The 19,330-nt window shown below is 33.6% G+C and overlaps 1 protein-coding gene across 3 annotated transcripts in view; it reads left to right on the forward strand.

Moving 5' to 3' along the window:
- Nucleotides 1-3,176: 3,176 nt before the first annotated feature.
- The window catches only part of LOC148309190 (uncharacterized), a 16,793-nt gene continuing 639 nt past the window's right edge, over nt 3,177-19,330 (forward strand). The window contains exons 1-10 of one of the 3 annotated variants that reach the window (XM_088260527.1): nt 3,177-3,267; nt 3,693-3,898; nt 4,422-4,577; nt 5,129-5,362; nt 9,821-10,066; nt 12,504-12,732; nt 13,768-13,901; nt 15,387-15,511; nt 16,732-16,857; nt 18,843-19,330. The exon at nt 18,843-19,330 is cut by the window's right edge and continues 639 nt beyond it. In XM_088260527.1, the coding sequence (XP_088116653.1) occupies nt 3,712-3,898; nt 4,422-4,577; nt 5,129-5,362; nt 9,821-10,066; nt 12,504-12,732; nt 13,768-13,901; nt 15,387-15,511; nt 16,732-16,857; nt 18,843-18,851 (1,446 nt within the window). In that variant the 5' untranslated portion in view covers nt 3,177-3,267; nt 3,693-3,711 and the 3' untranslated portion in view covers nt 18,852-19,330. Of the gene's footprint in view, nt 3,268-3,454; nt 3,899-4,421; nt 4,578-5,128; nt 5,363-9,820; nt 10,067-12,503; nt 12,733-13,767; nt 13,902-15,386; nt 15,512-16,731; nt 16,858-18,842 lie in introns of those variants that run through there. The other 2 variants (XM_088260528.1, XM_088260526.1) reach the window with 2 other exon arrangements.

Here is a 19,330-nt window from a genome sequence, read left to right on the forward strand (position 1 = left end):
TATTTTTTGGTTCTGTTCAACTTTGTATTTTTTTTGAAATAAATACATTTATTTACATCTAAACGTTGTATTCCTCTTAGAATTTGAACTTACCAATGGTTATTCAGATTAGGAGGACTGTATCATCACTCGATAGCATCTCCTTGTGTATGAACTTCTTAATCCCGCTTTCATTGTTTTCCCGCATTCATAGTTAATTTCAATAGGTCCCTTTAAAAACGATAGAGGTTTCACTGTATAAACATTATATTGATGAATTTTTTCCTTAAGAGCCAAATTTGTTTGCAATTCTAGTACACAAATTTCTAAATAAAGATTTTAATTACAAGAACACTAAAAAAACTTGATTTCACACTCGAAAAGGATTTAATTCATTGAAAGCATAAGCAATAAGGTATGCATAAGAACACTACTTATTGGGCCTCAAGCTAACCTTGCATACAAATCATTGATTTCCTGCAAAAATGTATCAAAAATACTTTTTGATGCAAGAATTAGGATTTTATTTGATAATGAACGCCAACGCTCGTTCCCAAATTACTTTAATTTGGGAACGAGCGTTGGGTTCATTATTCAAGTCTTCGAAAAATAGTGCCAACATTTAAAATCACTTATAAAAATAACTATTACAGATAATTCAATGGTTGAAATGTCAAAAAAATAAATCCTAATTAGAGATAATCCAGATTTGTGAACAAGTATTTGGACACATTCAAAATGTAAAGAATATGGGTATGGAAGTCTGGGTATTGACAGTGCTTACGACCTGTCATAGGCTGGTTAAGTGATCACTTTTAACGTGTCGCTAGTTAAATTCCAAAGGGCCACAATGTAAAAAAAAATTAAACTCTTTATTCCAAAAATGGTATCTAAATCATCAACATTTAATATTCAGAAAAAGACACCCATGATTCTAAATAAAAAGGACATTTCTAACGCTAGAATTTTTTTGCATTGTGGCCCTTTTAGCATTTAACCAGCGATGTGTAACATTCACCATTCTCCCTATGATCGACAACCACACTACTCAAATATAGTATCAATCTCATGACGTTCCTTGCGTTTGTATTAAAAAAAATGTTGCTCATTCCCACACACTTTTTTTGAAAATAATCTTCAATCTAATTTGATCGGTCCACCGTGTGGGGATCTTCCTCTCCCTCTCTTTCCCTCCTTTTTTCACTAGTTGTGATCAGTTTTTCACCGATCACAACTAGTCGTTTCAGACTATTCTCGTTGCCACGCGCAACGTGTCCAAAGAACTGGAGAATCCGTCGGGTACAGATATTGGCCAGAGTCAAGCCATCCAAGCGTAGTTCCTGGCGAATGGTCTCATTGGTGTGTCTAGCTGTCCATGGAATTCGGATCATTCGGAGCTTGAAAATGATAATTACCTTAATTCCTACGCGTAGCTGTTATAAAAATAATTATATCTCTAAAATTAGTCTTCCTATTTAGTTAAATAAAAAGCATATCAAAATAAAAGATTGTTTATAATTTACTGTAATAAAGCAGGACCGTAATAAAGAAGCTTTGTTTCTTTGCAAAAAGCAACTAAGCAAAATCATTATACACATGGAACAAAAGGATTACGTTCGTTCCAAGAGCGGTGACCTGAGATTGTTGAGTTCGCATTTCAGCAGACGTGTTGAAATTCGGACTTTGAATTCAGCTTACCGAGACAATCGAACAATGCCTTCCCCAACCATATAAAAGGGGTATAGCCCGTGCAAAAACATCTTACTCCTCCACCAGGAATGCGACTTGCTCACGCGCCACCTGTCCAACGACATCACGAGACATCCATCTCATTTCTCCACCGGAAGCGTGACCAGCACCATCTCATTCCTCCACTGGGAGAGCGACCAGTACCATATCATTCCTCCGAAGATGTCCATCTCAATTCTACACCAGCGATGTGATTACTACGACCTCTGCGACCAGCACCTTCCTCGGCCTCGGAATTCTCGTACGCCGTCAACTCAGGAACTGTCTCACCTCTTTGTCCACGGACCCTTTGACCGACCTCGAGACATCGATCATTGTTCTCAACCCTTGGTCCAGAATTGCGAGTCACCCACAAATACACTTTGTGTATTGAACTACAATAAATGATACACAACCACACTGGGTTGTCTATCCTCCTCACCACAGCATTATCTACTGAATATGTACATATATATTTTAACCCATCCGCCTACCAGCCGCCAAACGTTGGTGGAAGGTATGTTTTTACATTTGCAAATCAGCCGCAGTTTAAGCCACGCCCCCATCCGTGGTAGTTCATATTATAAATATACTTTTGTGTGATATCTACAAATCAGCAAAGAAAGCTTTTTGTAATGCATTATTTCTTATAATTTTAATATAAATTTATTGACGACACTTGACCAAAGATGTTCCTGTAAGGATAGGATTATCCTTTTGATTGAAATATCAATTAAACTCAGTGAGACATCAAAACTATACATCCCAGGTGTAATGTTTTATAGCGTTATTTTTTCAAGTTTTCATGTTAATTTATCACATTTCTTATCTAGACACACGATAAAATATGTGCATAATAGTTATATGTACCATATTTATTGGTAAAACTGTAAAAGTTATAATTTTATGAGAGAGTTTATTTTTATAACTCGGTCGAATTTGAACGCCCTTGACGCCGCAGCCACGCGCATGGTGTGATTGGTCGGACTGTTGGACCGCACACTAAACATTAAATGTTTAGTGCGCGGTACCTTTTTCTGCATTTAAAGATTATTTCTATGTTTGTTCTCGTTTTACTGACTGCGGGAAAATGCTTTGCAATGGCCGAGGTGAGACTCTCAACCCAGTTGGCCACTTTTCCCGCGGGAGCGCAGAGGAGAATAAAGCAATAATGTGGGATTGCGACATAGACAGAGTGGTGTGGCATTCTATTCTTACTGCCTACCTCTACGAGAAGCAACGTGATGGTTAGTTAGTTAGGAATAAAATATTGTAGCTTGTGATGTATTTCTGGCTATGGAACCGAATCATTTTCCATTTTATTTTTACCCATTTTTAAAATTTAATAAGTGATTTATAAAGATAAAAAAAAGTCACATTAGATTAGTGAAATAATATTATTTCTGGTAATTTTACACTCAAAATCTTTGGTACATACCTATGTAACAGAAATGTTATGATTAATATAGGTTTATCTTTATTGATAAGTTAGTCAGAGTTAGTCTTATCACTAAAAAAAGTTGATAATGCTTTCCGCATAGGCCTTGAAGCAGCAAAAAGGTATGTTGAAAAGTTATTAAATTAAAATTGATTTATTTTTATATTTTATATTTTAAAGTTCAAATTATTGTAATTTATTTAGAATATAAAGGCACCAATAGATTTGAAAAGAATATGAATGTGAATTATGTTCATTATTGTTTCCATAATACGTGTGATGATATCATTTACACAAAAAAAGATAAGTGATTACAGTCATGTAGACTCAGCTATTTGGGCTTGTTCTTTTGTTCACTTATGTTGATAATATAATCATTGAAGTACTGTATTTAGTTTAATAGTCATTATGGAAAAAAATATCAAATTTTGACTTATTAATCACAAATTTTCATATCAAAAGTTAATTCAATAATGTTGTATTTACGATATTTCGGTATTTCTGACATATTCTGTATGTATCCATAAGAATTGTTTTGTTTCTTTAGAAATTGTGATACGGTAAAAATGCTGAAACCCGAAGATGGAGTTGAGTTCAAATTGTTCCTCTGCAGTACTCCCGATGATGACAAACCTGAAGTTAGAATGTGCTCAATGGACAGAGAGGCCGCAACGAAGCTTGCTTCCCTCAAAAAGCAGCTGTGTTCCATTTTTCCCGTAATTAAGAAAACATCTTTCATAGTTTTCTGGAAAGGTGTGTATGGAATCTTCTCATCTTTAACCACTTCACGCTCGGTTTTTTTTTAAGAAATTGGTCCAATAATTTTTTTTTATTGCATTTTATTATGTACTCGTAATTTTGAAACAACGTTTTTTGAAAAATAAAAACTAACAAACCATCACGCCGCTTCCCCGCAGAGAGAATAATAAATAAAGAAATAGAACGCCACACCACTTTGTCCTCTTCCACGTTCATGCATCTCCTCATACACACCCGCCGATTGTTTCGACTCCTAACCTGACCGCTTTCAAGTATTTAACATACCTGATCGTGCCAAGTTTTTCTCGGTCTTCCTCTGTTTTTTTGTATGAAGATATCAAATGTGATCGAGCGCGGACATAACACCAAGTGAACGCACTCACAGATGAGTGTGCGGATTTAACGTAAAAACTAATTCGCGCTCACCAGTGAGTGCGCGAGTGTGGAGCGGTTAAGGTACATAAAACCATGAATAATATCTGGGTTCAATTCATCATATTTCATGCTTATTTTTCAGATAGTGATGGAGATAAAATACAGATTTTGAGTGACGCAGAATTAATTTTAGCTCTTAACTCTCAACAAAGCGGCCCGAAAAAGCTGTATGTCGCAAAAGGTGATGTTTGCGCTGAAGTACACCTGTTACAAATTTCATTTATGCCTCCAGCTCCAAGTAATTACCTTTTTTATTTTATTTTTTATCATGTATACTTACATATTTTTATGACTACTTAGTAAATATTATACGAACAAGGGTATAATATTTCAAATGCATCTTCACTTAGTAAATACCACTAAATGAGACACTTGTTTCGATGCATTCCGCATCATTTTCAAACACCCTAAGCTATATATTTGCTGGCTGGTAAGTGGCAAGGACACAAAGTGTTAATTTTGCAATCTGCAGTCCTGCGATTTCTCCCCTCTTTGTTCTGGTCCCATTCCGCACACCTCTCTGCGCATAGTACTGAGTAGTAAGTACATGCGAGGGATGTAGGAAATTCTAAATTACTGTTACGCATTGTTAAATAAATTATTGATTTTTCTCTTTTTTTGCTGCACTGTGTTATTTCAAAATCATGTAAAAAGTTAGTTTGGTGTAGTTCGGATCTAGAAAAACTGTTTTTCTTCTTCAATAACTACAGAAAAATTACTTAATATTATCCACGAATGTATCCACCTATGTATAATATGTATTTAATTTGTTCTCTTTTTAAATTTTAGACCGTACATTTAGTCCGACAATAGAACATACTGGAGTAGTTTGCGATGGTTGTAGAAAGCGCTTTATTAATGGATTTCGCTACAAATGCATCACATGTTCCGACTTCGACTTGTGCTCCACTTGTGAAGGAACCAATAAGCATCCAGAGCATTTTATGATTCGTGTTCCTCTGCCACTGAAATTCTTAAAATTAAAACTACGAAAACGTAAAGAAAATGAAGATGTAAAAATTGGTAAGAGCAGTTAAACATAGTCATTTTATGAGAGGTAAATCTGATGACGACACACTTCCATTGTATTTTTCACTGTACTATTGTATTATCATACCCAATGTGATTATATTTTAGATAAGTTTAAAAATAAAACAGTTTCCATACCTGTAGTTGTTTGGGAGTCAGGTTGTGGTCCCATAGAATTGTCGTGGGCTTCTAATACTGAGGGCCATGGTGCAATTCCTTACTCCGCCATAGCTTGACTCCTATATTTTTCAAACAGTAGGCATACTTTCTAGAAAACATTTAAAAAAGAAGCACCTGTGTAGGTAAATAATAAGAACAAAAAATAGTTTTTCTGTTATTGGTTTTTTTTAAACTACCTTTAATGAGCAAATATCATGTGATGTCATATAAAGATGTCCATCCTTAGGGTGAAAGGTTTGAGTGTTTTCACACTATGTTTTACACACTATTTATCTTGCTAACGTTTGATTTAAAACTTTTTCAGCTAGATGTAGTACAAGAAAATGATTGATGTTAAATACTTTTACTTTTTTTTCTTCTTACTGTGACACTTCACGCTGAAGGTTGGCAATCATAAAGGCAATTTTAATTTTGTCTGCAGTCACTCTTAACAGCCACTTAATGCTATACAGTAGAACCACTTGTAAATTTCCAAGCCAGAATATGTCTTCTTCGGATGCTAAGTTTACCTTGAGTGATACATTTAAGGTTTTAATTTAATATTTTTTTGTATAATTATGTTATTATTTTATGATGCTTTACAGGCATATAATAGGTAGCAGTAGTCAATAACCTATTGAAATTTGCTAGTATACATAATTAATGAGAAACCAAAAGAGTAACATATGATCAAAACATTGTATAAAATTAATTAAGGCAAATATATTTTATTAAAATTTGAAACATAGTTTTATTTAAGCATTGTCTGCATTACGAAGAAAGTCATGGGCATTCATGATTCCTCTTAATTTATCAATTTGTTTCTTACAATGTTCTGCAATGTTATTGATAAAGGCACATACAGCAGCTATTTAACCTTAGATTACGGGACATTCATAAAATTTACAACGGGCATCCAATCTGTCAGGAGCACCGAGGCAACACATGTAAAGAATGACGTGACAATTAGCATGTATCTTAATTTTTTTACCTTTGTTTTAAGTACACATTTTATATTAAGTTCTCAAAAGACATGTTGCACTTATTTTTTAAATATTTAAGTAAATGTTTTTGGTAAAATGTGAGTTTTTTTATATCGTTATATATTTTACAATAGTCCCATATTAAGATACGTCGAAACAAGTCCCGTGGTCTAGGGTTAAATATCCATATTTTCTATAGGATTTTTTCAACCCTTATTTGCACCCAGTGCATAGGGCACTGCATCATAAAAACGCAGTATTATATTGATCGTTAACACACGAAGGAAAGGTAATCAGCCCTCCGCTTCAGGTACCAGTCCAGGGTAATATTGAATAATTATTAGAGTGAAAAAAAGCAACTTAGATCTATGTTACCCCTCCCTGGGAATCGAACCCGGGACCTCTAATACGGTAGCCCAGCGTGGGAATTATACAGTGGAAAAAATTAAGAAGCATTTTAAAAAGCAAATACAGTATGCAGCTTTGTGATTTATAATTATTTAAAAAAATTATTTACATTTTACATCTCATCATTCCATGGTTCATGCATTTATTTGGTTATATTAAAAAATAGGTAAGCTGGGGTTGGTATACAATATGGTATAAATCTAATTATTGTTTTTATGAATGTCCCACAAAGAGACATTGATACATTACAACAAAAAAACTATTACAAATAATGCAACATAAAATAAAGAAATTTATACAAGATGAAATGCAAGACTAAGCACAGCGAGATATTTACATTTGAATTATTAATTTGAATTCATATAAATATTTCAATAAAAAAACATATAAATTTAAATAATAAAAAAATATTAGTGATATATTTAGATGTCTTGTTCCTGTTTGATAATCTACCACATTATACATAAATAAATTGATGTTATTATGATGTTACAACAATAGTAAGAATATTCAGGGTAACAACTGCAAAAGAATTAAGAGGCACTTCTGTTCTGTACATCAATTAAAATGGTACATGGTCACAAGGCCACCCAATCTATTATTATATTATTATAATATTACTATTGTAAATCAGTAAAAATATAAGGTTAATACTGGTTTACTGGTAATTAATTATAATAATAAAACCCTTATCCGCACCCCAATGGTGCATAGGGCACTGTGTCTTATAAACGCAGTGTTATCATGATCGTTTTACACATGAAGGAAAGGTGATCAGCCCTCCGCTTCAGGTACCAGTCCATGGTAATATTGAATAAATATTACAGTGAAAAAATTACCTGTATTTATTTTTACCCCCTTGGGAATCGAACCCGGGACCTCCAGAACGGTAGCCGAGCATGCTGACCATTACACTACGGAGGCGGACATTAATTATGAAGGTGTCAAAAAGTTTTTAATACGGGACTACAGGCGGACCTCATATTTCACACATTTGACTTTCGCACAATTTGCTATTTCGCACATTTAAAAAAAAACTTTTTTGGAAAAAAAAATTGTTTCCGTGCAGTTGTTTCCTTTTCACACTAAGAAATGCGTATAAACCGGATCCTTACTGCGAAAAGTGTTATGGACGTAGTGAATTATAACAGATGAAACGCAATAAATAATATTGGAGACGCATGGGTTGAAATAAAGGAGTCAATAATGAAAGGTTCATTGAAACAACTATGGCCAAAAATGATGGATGATTTCATAAATTCTGATGAAACTCTAGAAACCATCACACTTGAAATATTTCACCTAATGAACTTAGTAAGCCTGGATATTAACAGTGAAGATATTAATGAGATAATTGAATCTCATTCTGAACCCTTGACTAATGAATTTATAATGGACTGACAAGAGAATGAAAATAATATACAAATTGAAAGTGAGGAAGAAGAACCTGAAGAAAGCATCAAGACCTTAGCAATAAAAAATATGAAAGAAGCTTTTACGCATCTCGAGACATTAAAAAAAAATTATGGAAGAAAGTGATCCCAATGGAGAACACATAATATCTCAAGTGCATAGGGCGATCTATAATAGTACTTCAGTAACAGAATTCTCTATGAAGAAAAGAAAAAAAAAGTAGAATACAACTAACTCTTGAGAATTTTATTAAGAAAATATAATTTTTATTCTATATATACTTAGTAATTTGTAATAAATACAAATTTCAGTGTACAATTTTTGGTGTTTTTTATATATTTTTTTTACATCCCTCTACTTTTGAACATTTAACTTTCGCACACATTTTCAGGAACCAATCATGTGCGAAAGTTGAGGTCTGCCTGTATATCGAGATGTATTAGATATTTTGGTTGAGACGATTTTTTTTTTAACAAAGGAAAAATGGAAGTCTGCTTACAACCTTAACACACTTTGGATGGTAAGGATATTTTCACCTTCTGCGCCGGCCTCATTTCAAACGCAGAAAGTAAGAAATTATCCATTGTTTTTAAATGAATATTATATACCAATCTCTTTGTTTAAGTCTTAACGTAAATAATTATTAAATCCCGTTGCCAGCAGTCTGCAGGTGTAAAAAATACCGTCCAAAATGTGTTAATAGCTCTCAACCCGGCATTGGATGGCACGAGTGATTTCTTCATGCACTGTAATATCTTTATACACACCTCTAAAAATAGAGGCTTTGCGGCCAGAAAATTGTCAATGGATTCTTCACAAAACACTATTTTCTCCACAAAATCTGGTTTATATCCTTAGTTCTGTAGGTTTTTAACCCATTTGATAATGGCTAGCACACATATCGCTCACTCCTTTCAACAACGTCAAATATCAAAAAAAATTTCAGGGAATCGTATTTAAAGTTTAAGAATATAATGAAATGTATTAAAAATAAATATCAAGCCACTTATTTAACTTTTTACTGTGCAACAGATCTTTTTTGGTAAACCTGAAGGTTTTTTCTCCATTTGAAAAATATTTAGTGGGTATATTTAAAAAATAATTGAGCAATACCTTTTCTTCAAAATGTAAAAACAACAATTTTAGCCCTGTAGCGGGTAAATATTAAGTTAAAAATATGCCGCTTCTGCTGGCATACAGTACATTTTCTGGGCATTCCGAAAACATGCACAACAGAAAATTGACAATTTTTGATATATGACGTTGAAAAGAGTGAGCGAAATGTGACTATATACAAATGTGTCGAGAGTTTGCCAGTATCCAGGATTCAAAAGTATACCTATTTGTAATAATTTTCACTTTTTAAGGGAATTCATTTAATAAATGAAAAATTGTAAAATTTCATTCTTTTGGTCAGATGATGGGGTAGGAGAATGAGTATACAGGTTTTCAGTCTGGATTCCACTCACAAATTGTGTTGTTATTTTAGGACGTAGCAAAAACACTTCTCAAGTTTTCCATAATGACTTCAACACTGACTTTGACTTAGAGGAGGTGACTAATATGTTCAACAAGCAAACAGAAGTACAAGATCAGGCATTGTGCGATGAGGCAACTACATTATCACCTTCTATTTGTGTTCCTGTTCAAGCCCCTAAAAATATAGGCTCAAAACCTCCAAAAGAACCGGAACCATCTGTTTCACCGACTACATCAGTTGTTGCCCACAATGTATGTAAGTAGGCCTTTTATTATTAATTTTATCTCTAGTCATACAAAGGTCATAAATAATATATATATATATATATATATATATATATATATATATATATATATATATATATATATATATATATATATATATATATATATATATATATATATATATATATATATATATATATATATATATATATATATATATATATATATATACATATATATATATACACATATATAAATATACATATATATATATATATATATATATATATATATATATATATATATATTTATATAAAAATATATATATATATATATATATATATATATATATATATATATATATATATATATATATATATATATATATATATATATATATATATATATATATATATATATATATATATATATATATATATATATATATATATATATATATATATATATATATATATATATATATATATATATATATATATATATATATATATGTATATATATATATATATATACACACACACACACACACTGTAATGATACATTTACTTATTTATATGGTTTACTTTGACTTGCTCAGTGGTGTTGAACAATTGCTCTTGACTCTCAGGGTGTAAATGCATGGGTCATCAATTGAATTATCTGAAAACTTACTTGGGGTATCTCTTAGACCAAATGAAAGACTAGGGCATTTTCACAACGGGTTTATTAGAGGTTATGTAGCACGAACACTTAAAATATTACTTAAAACTAATTTTAATACTAGATACACTGTACCAGACTATTGATTAAAGTTTATGTGTTGTTTGAATTTCTATTAAACTATCCTGGAACGAATTTACCTAGGAATGTGTGATTAAAATGTGCGTGTGACAGTTGTCATCTGTCAAACGCTTTGGCGGAGAGACGGATCGAACTCGATGTCAAGATGGCGGCAATTGACAGCTGTCTTCTGTGAAGCGCTCTAGCGGCTAAAGCAGCAAACTCGATGTGACGTCATCCACTGGGACGATTTGGCGGGAGATGCAGCAAACTCGATGTGACGTCACCGCTCTAGCGGCTGATGGTGGAAACTCGATGGCGTCATCTTTGTCGACATGAGGCTGCAGGAAGATCTCAGGAGTTGAGTATTGTAGGCTTTGAAGCTGGAGAAATGATCGGAAGTTATTATAGGACACGATGAAAATGACTTGGCAGTAATAAGGACGCAACGACGGCGTTCCCTTTTTGTTAGGCTGTTTGGCGGGAATTAAAACCAGACGATACACGCGTGCACGTTCTTGTGAGACTATGTCGACTGCATTTCCACTTGGTCCACGTCAGTTCGGATCACAAACTTGCACACTCGAACTAGGAATAGTAAAGTTCAATTCCAATAAATAAATTAACTTTTCAACGGAAAATAGACGTAGCTCCGTCACAAGACGACAGTCCGCACGACGAGGACGTCCACTCGCCTAGGCCGATAGTCCTGGAATGAGGCGTGGTCCGGGTCGCATGATGAATCGACGGTTAGAAAACCGTTATTTAAGTAGGTCAAAGGAAGTAGAAGTTTAACGGTCGAATTGATCACGTGAATAAATGATGACTCTTTAAATTTAATGCGTAATATCGCAGTTGATATTACAACACACACACACACACACACAAATATAAATAAAGAGCATAAAATATTTAGGTATACAAGTAGTCAAAAACTTAAAGTGGGATTTGCAAACTGAAAATACTAGAATTTTTTAAAATACTTACATCTACATTAAAACCTATGAGCAAAAGCTAAACTGACAGTACACAACGGAGTCCTGGTTCCAAACCTAATATATGGAAGTGAAACATGAAGGTAGATTGAATGTAGTCGTAATGCGAAATAAAACAGTAAAAAACAAATGTCCATCAAAGATTATTTAAAAAAAAGAAACTTAATTTTTTTTTTGGTTCTGTTAAATAAATACATTTATTTCCATCTAAAATTTGTACTCTGTTTAGAATTTTAACCTAACCATTGTTATGCAGATAGGGAGGACGGTATCTCTACTCGATTGTATCTTCTTGGGTATTTACTTCTTAATCCCGCATCCATTGTTTTCCCGCATTCATGGTTTATTTTAATAGGTCCCTTTAGAAACGATAGATAGAGGTTTCACTGTATTATGTATTATAAATCAAGAGTGTACTGGCAAAAAACATTAACTCGAAAATATGCAATTTTGAGTTAATGATACAGTACTATGAAGTTTTTAACGTTCTATAAACTGGGAAAATACACTAAGTTGTTTGAAATGTCATATTTATGTGGAATTAAAAGAAAATTTAATTTTAAGTTTAATAGCGGGTACTTTATTCAGGCTAAAAGCTTTAAATAACATGGATTTTAAAGTGTACATTTTTTGCCAGTACATATCCACGATATATTAATTATTGAATACATTGATTTGATTTGTTTGGTTTAGCCATGTCTCGGACGCTCCCGATTAGGTTCACCGAGCAGATGATTACGGGATTCGAGATCCCGGCGCGTATCCGGACACTGCACAACCTGGTGATCCAGTATGCCTCGCAGGGCCGCTACGAGGTGGCCGTGCCCCTGTGCAAGCAGGCCATCGACGATCTGGAGAAGACTTCCGGCCACAATCACCCTGACGTGGCCACAATGCTCAATATCCTGGCCCTCGTATACAGGTCAGTGTATACTTACCTACTTATTGTAACTGCAGACAGTTGGTGGAATTCCATTTTTAAGTTTTGGATTGAATTGATTGGATTGAATTCTACATTTATTTACATCTCACTAACACTCTGTGTGTTTGATAATGTCTTAATAAGACGAAACGCGTCACGTATTATCATATTTGTATATGTAAATAAAAGTAGAATTCAATCCCATAATCTTGTTTAATTTTGGACATATTGCCCAAAAATTTACACATATCTACTCGTAGTCAGTCAGATCCCGCAGCCCCAATTTCAGCTTTAAAAATAACAGCAGGAGGCGCGTTGAAGACACCTGGGTGAGGACCTATCCGACATCGGATCCATGTCAGTTAAGGAATTCTCACGAGAGGTGGTATCATACATGATAAATATAGTGAAGGACATTGGTACCTTAAACCAAGCTAGGACCCCAAATGCTGAACTTTATTCTAGTGGAACGGAAGGCCTGTTGACGACAGTCAACAATCTGGCTTTTCTTGAGGAGTTTCATGTGGTTTTCTCCTAGTAATAAGCAAATGCTGAGATGTTCCTGATCGGCCTACACTAGTTTATTCTTCCTGTTCCTAGCACAGATTAAAATAAAACATGTTCTTAACTAGAAGAAATAAAAATCGACTTATTGATTTAAAACCTTGTACATAATAATGCCTTCTGTCTGCTAATAGTGCCTGTAGCTGAGATATGACCTGCTGACAAATTTTCAGCACAGGACTTCCTGGGCTTGATAACCTGATGCCTTGTAAAAGAAACACACATGATCGAGGCTCTCGGAGACATGGTACTTGACTTTCCTGACGACTGTTGTGACCATGGGCTTATGTCTTAATGCTAAATTACTGACTAAAATTAATGGTAGTCATTAATTGAAACATCTTATTATTATTATATTCACACATTCAGAAATTTAGATGAATTTGAAGAAGATTTTCTCTATTTATGATGCGAGTCACCTCACTGAAATTATTTAAAAAGTTTTATTTTATTTTTATCCGTTTGTTTTAGAGACCAAAACAATTACAAAGAAGCAATCATTTTGTTAAATGACGCCCTTAAGATTCGAGAAGCTACCATCGGAGAAAACCACGTGGCTGTTGCAGCTAACCTTAATAATTTGGCTGCAGCTTATGCAAAACTATGTAAATATATTTATACAATTTTAAAAAATCCCGGTAGAGTTTCACTTGTTAATGGATCAATGAGCTTTCATAAATTTCCACAAAGTTCAGAATTCAAGTCTTCAAACTATCAAATAAATATACAACTTCAGAATAACATTAACGGCATACATTGAATATATGTAAAAAGGGTGTTGCTACCAACATTTTCACCCTCATTACAAAAATTATTCCTAACACAAATAATCAAGAGGGCATTTTTTTCTGAAATGGTGCTTAATAGGATCGATTCCCACCAATTATAAAATTAATTCATGAAAAATAAACACTTAAATTTTTTTGGACGTTTGTGATCATATTGTATTGTGTTATATTTTTCACAGTAATCCCCATTTTCCGCAGATAACCCTCCAAATGCAGGCTTTGTGGGCTATTTCTTAAAATGAAGTGTGATAGTACTTCTTCTTCTTCTTCTGTTTGTGTCATGTCAGGACCCCCTGATGTCGTCTATCACTTGAAAGTTATTGCCCTTGTCTTAAGCAGCTCTAAACAGCGCCTCGACGGTCCTGATCCCCATTCAATCTTCTATATTCCGGAGCCAGGATATCTGTCTTCTGCCCACACCTCATCGACCCTCTATTTTGTCTTTTATGATCAGGTGCAACAGCTCAAACTTCTCTCCTCTCACATGCCCCAGAAAGCAAACATATTTTTTTACACATATTGTGGAACCTCTCATAACGGACATAATTCGTTCCAGCATCTTACTTGTTCAGCAAAACACTCGTTAAACAATACATTATTTCCCATTTTAATCCATGTAAAATACGATAATGCATTCCATGCTGAAAGAATGTTCAATTTTTTTATTAACATTTATTCAAATAAAATTACTTATAAATTGTTATGGAGTGTAACAACTTAGAATACAATTAAGACTTGAAAAAAAAACCTATATTACAATATGATTTTGTGACAAATAATTAATTACTTTTAACCAGAAAACTGTATTTGCCGATGTTTCGAAATTTGGGGAAAATGTGTCATACCATTGTCATTGAATAAATTTGTAGCACGAATAGGGACCTCCTTATTTTAGGGTGATGCTTCTTAATTTACGATGCAACAGTTTGTCATGCTTTCAGCATTTCTCTTATTGTGCTAGAAGATTGTTACTCAGGTACTTTCTCCTTCTCCATTAACAAGCTCTCCTCCATAACTTCTTGCTGTGAAACACAATGCAACTGCATAAGCTCTTCGGTGGTCAGATCATGACTGTTTTCTTTCACAAGCTCTTCAATATCGTTGTTATCCACCACGAGCCCCGGCGCGGAAGTCCCGCCTCACAAGTGAATGTCGTGAAAATAGGACTTGTCTCCCCTCTATAAGTCGTTTTGTGAAATATCATTCGTTAAGGCAGCAACATTATAGATTTTTTTTTATCGTTATGTGAATTACTTGTTTTGAGTGGTATTTATTCTCTATTTTTATTTTATTTCTGATCAGGTCAATATAAGGAGGCTGAACCGCTGTGCAGGCGTGCTCTGAAAATCCGCGAAGCCGCCTTAGGAAGCCAGCATCCTGATGTTGCCAAGCAGCTCAATAATTTGGGATTGCTATGCAAATCCCAGGTGCTATTTAAAGAAAAATATTTAATTCTCTTCTTTTGGAACAAATACTGACTCCTGTGACATTTTTAACCGATCCTTTCCTGTGTTGTGTAACTAGTGTACTCATTGTTTCTTAATACCTCTTAAATATATTAATACTGGGTCCAGATTTAAAGTATTTCTCCGTAATATATCTTACACATTAACCCATTACACAACTAATAAAGATGACATAATTTTTTCATACAATTTTGACACATTTTTTATTACAATAACATTCCGACACACAAAAAAAATGGTAAAACATAAAAGCATAATTTTGTTTTATTTATATCATTTTTATGAATAAAGTTATTGTCATTCAATTTTAAAGTAAAAAGAAAATACTTTAAAGATAAACTGGCGAATCACCGGCTTTGTGAGTCAGTGACAAATTGACTTTAGCCGACGATTTGCCAGATTTGTGTTGCAATGGGTTAGTAATTTTTAATTTTGCGTTTCACAATACACTCGGGCCTCGTATAACACAATTATATGGTTCCTCAAAAACCCGTATTATACAAGTTTTGATGTTCATACAAAATTAGGGTTTGCGTTCCGAAAAAAAGTTTATTTGAATACTTATGTATGTATTTAATTTTTTTAATAACAAACATATTATTTTTTGACATCTCATCAAAAATGAAGAAGAATATGGAAGTCTGGGCGTTTACGGGGCTGACGACTGTCATAGGCTGGTTTAAGTGATCACTTTACACACGTGTAACATTCACCAATTCTACTCATTATTGACAACCACACTACTCAAATTCTTGGATGTTCTATATATGTGAACCAATTTTGAAACATTATTCTTGAATCTATTGGTGAGATGAAAAGAAGCTTTTTATTGAGCAGAAACTCTTTTATTAGTATGTAAGGTCCGAATCCTGGATTATAATCACACACATGAGAAACGCCAGAAAACATCATTTTCATTTTTATTATTTAAGCTTATAATTTGACCAGATAATTTATTTACAACATTTTGAGTGTGTCCAGCCTATGACGGTCGTCAGCCCCGTATATGCCCAGACTTCCACATTCTTCTTCATCTTTGATGAGATGTCAAAAGATGATATGAAAATAACTCCTGTAATTGGAGATAATCCAGATTTTGTGAACAAGTATTTGGACACACTCAGAATGTGTGTAATTTGTAAGCACAGTAAGGGAAATCTTATTATTCTTTCAATTTCCAGGGGAAACATAATGAAGCAGAACGCTATTACCGGCGAGCTTTGGAGATCTATGAATCGAAACTTGGTTCCAATGACCTCACTGTTGCTAAAACAAAGAAAAATTTGGACTCCTTATATCGTTTGCAGGTATTTATTTGTAACTTATTTAGTACCTTAGTTCTATAGTTGCATAATCCCTAATGCTACCTGTGTGAAGATAAGGTGATCAGTCCGCTGCTTATGGTTTTTGGATCTAGGAAAGGAATATGTTTCATAGGATACAAATGAAGGACATATCTGCTATATGGGATACGAATTAGAGGAGAAATAGCAGATGAATTGTCCAAATCGAGGTTACATTCCCGTACTTCTATTAGCTGTTATCATTGTTAGCGTCTTATGCTATAAATAAATTACTCCTGGTAGGTATTTATATATGTGAGGCATGTTCTCAGCAGTAAATGTGTTTAGAAAAAAAAAATTTACATTAATGAGTAAAAAAAAACCAGGTATTTGTAAAACTCCAATTACAAAATTTCACATATCGCTCACTCCTTTCAAGAACGTCATAAATCAAAAAACTTGATTTCTCAGGAGAACGTTTCAAAAGTTTAAAAATATAATACTATTTATTAAAAATAAATATCAAGCCAATTATTGAACTTTTTACTGTGCAACAGATCTTTTTAGGTTAAACCTGAAGTTTTTTTTCCATTTGAAAAATAACTAGTTTATTTAAAAAAACAAAATAAACTGTACATTTTCTAAACAATGCAAAAACAGCACTTTCTGCCCTGTAGCGGGTAAATATTAAGTTAAAAATATGCCTCTTTTGCTGGGATAAAGTACATTTTCTGGGCATTCCGAAAACATGCACAACTGAAAATTGATGATTTTTGATTTATGACGTTCTTGAAAGGAGTGAGCGATATGTAATTTAATATAAATACCTGGAAGACGGACGGGAGGGAGGAAAAGGGGAAAAGGGAAAGATTAAAACTCAAGTCCAAGACAAATTATGTGAAAATTTGGAGACAACACAATATATATATCGACTTACTATGTACGCGATCTCAGTGCTGTCAATGTCGAATAGAACATATCAAAATTCCCATTTTCATTATTGATCGATTTTGATAAACGATAAATATAGGAACCTGTTAAGAGTTTGTTCTACTCGTCGGAAGCGCTAAGGTGTCAGTTGTCCTGGTGATCTGACCGGGAACTCTAAAACTTAGGGTGCTTGTACACTAATCGGAATTTTACTGTCCAGCAGAACTACTACGAAGTTTGACAGTTTAGCGTGATCATGTTCACGCGCACCGATCGAGCGCACCGATCCGGAGAAAGACCGACAAGTGCACAAGCCAATCATCCGTTTTTTTTCAGGCTACACCGGGGCGTAAAAAAACCTGACAGTAAAATTTTACCGTCCGGTACTTCAGTTAATGATAAACGGATTATTTGCTTGGATTGGCTTGTACTTTTAGCGGTCTTTCTTCAGATCGCTGCACTTGATTCGATCACGCTAAACTGTCATGGTCGCTTTTATTTGAAAAAAAATTCCGTGTAGAGCACAAGCGGCCTTATACGTTCCAGCAATTCCGATGAATCAATGTATGAGTTTAACAATCTATAAAAGATGATCACATCTGCTGATTTTCTGCGATCACCCAGAAAGTTCATTTTAAAGAAGACCGCAGAGTATACACTACTTGAGTGTTGTCTAGAAGATCTATAATTTAGGTTTTTATAATTTAAAAAAATCTGTTTTGAACTCCTTTAATTCTTCATTTAAAGATTTCATAACCAGGATTCCACACTTGAGATCTATATTCAAGGATGCTCCTAATATAAGCACAATACACGGTTTTCCTAGTATTTATATCTCTAAAAGGTTGTTTTTAAAATAAAACCCAAAGTGCGGTTAGCTTTGGAGATTATGCAGTTTATATGTTTATCAAAGGTCAATTAAGCGTCCAGTATTATGCCCTAATCTTTAGCTTCCGTCCTGTTCTTTAATATGGATCCACTCATAGAATATTCGCCAAAGTTAAAATCAGAGTGTAAAAAAATGTGTTTAAAATGATATTTCTGAAAATTACTGATAGTTTTTTGTTTACTTCTCACAGGGAAAATAAAAGTCAACAGAAATTCTCCTCAAGCACACTAATGGGAATTCAAAAATACTGATGGTTGAGAGTCCCAACCCTCTTAGGTTCTACTCTTATCAAAGGCAGATATTATCCCTAATATAAAGAAATTATTATTACTATTTTATTCATTGGAATTACTGCTCCTGACACAGTTGTAAATTGATAGATCCACGGTAACATCGCATGGTACCAAACTGTGACAGGTCAACATTAGATTTGACTTTTGAAATGTAATTATAAAGACCATTTTCGTATATCTTTGATCTACCATTGTTATTTTTACTTTTCTCAGAGCATTGCAACTTTTAATGAAATGAAAAATATTTAGTATTTGAGCTTGCAGACTAGACTCTAAGCAGATAAGTTCAGTCAATATTGTAACCAGTCTTTTCATTGGATTTTTTCTTTGTATAAACAAATATTTAGTTCATATTCAACTTTGTCTTATTTTTAAAGGTTTTCTT

This window comes from Brachycentrus maculatus, unplaced genomic scaffold (assembly GCF_059751285.1).
Source record: "Brachycentrus maculatus isolate JH-2025_06_01 unplaced genomic scaffold, ASM5975128v1 h1tg000137l, whole genome shotgun sequence".
NCBI lineage: Eukaryota > Metazoa > Arthropoda > Insecta > Trichoptera > Brachycentridae > Brachycentrus > Brachycentrus maculatus.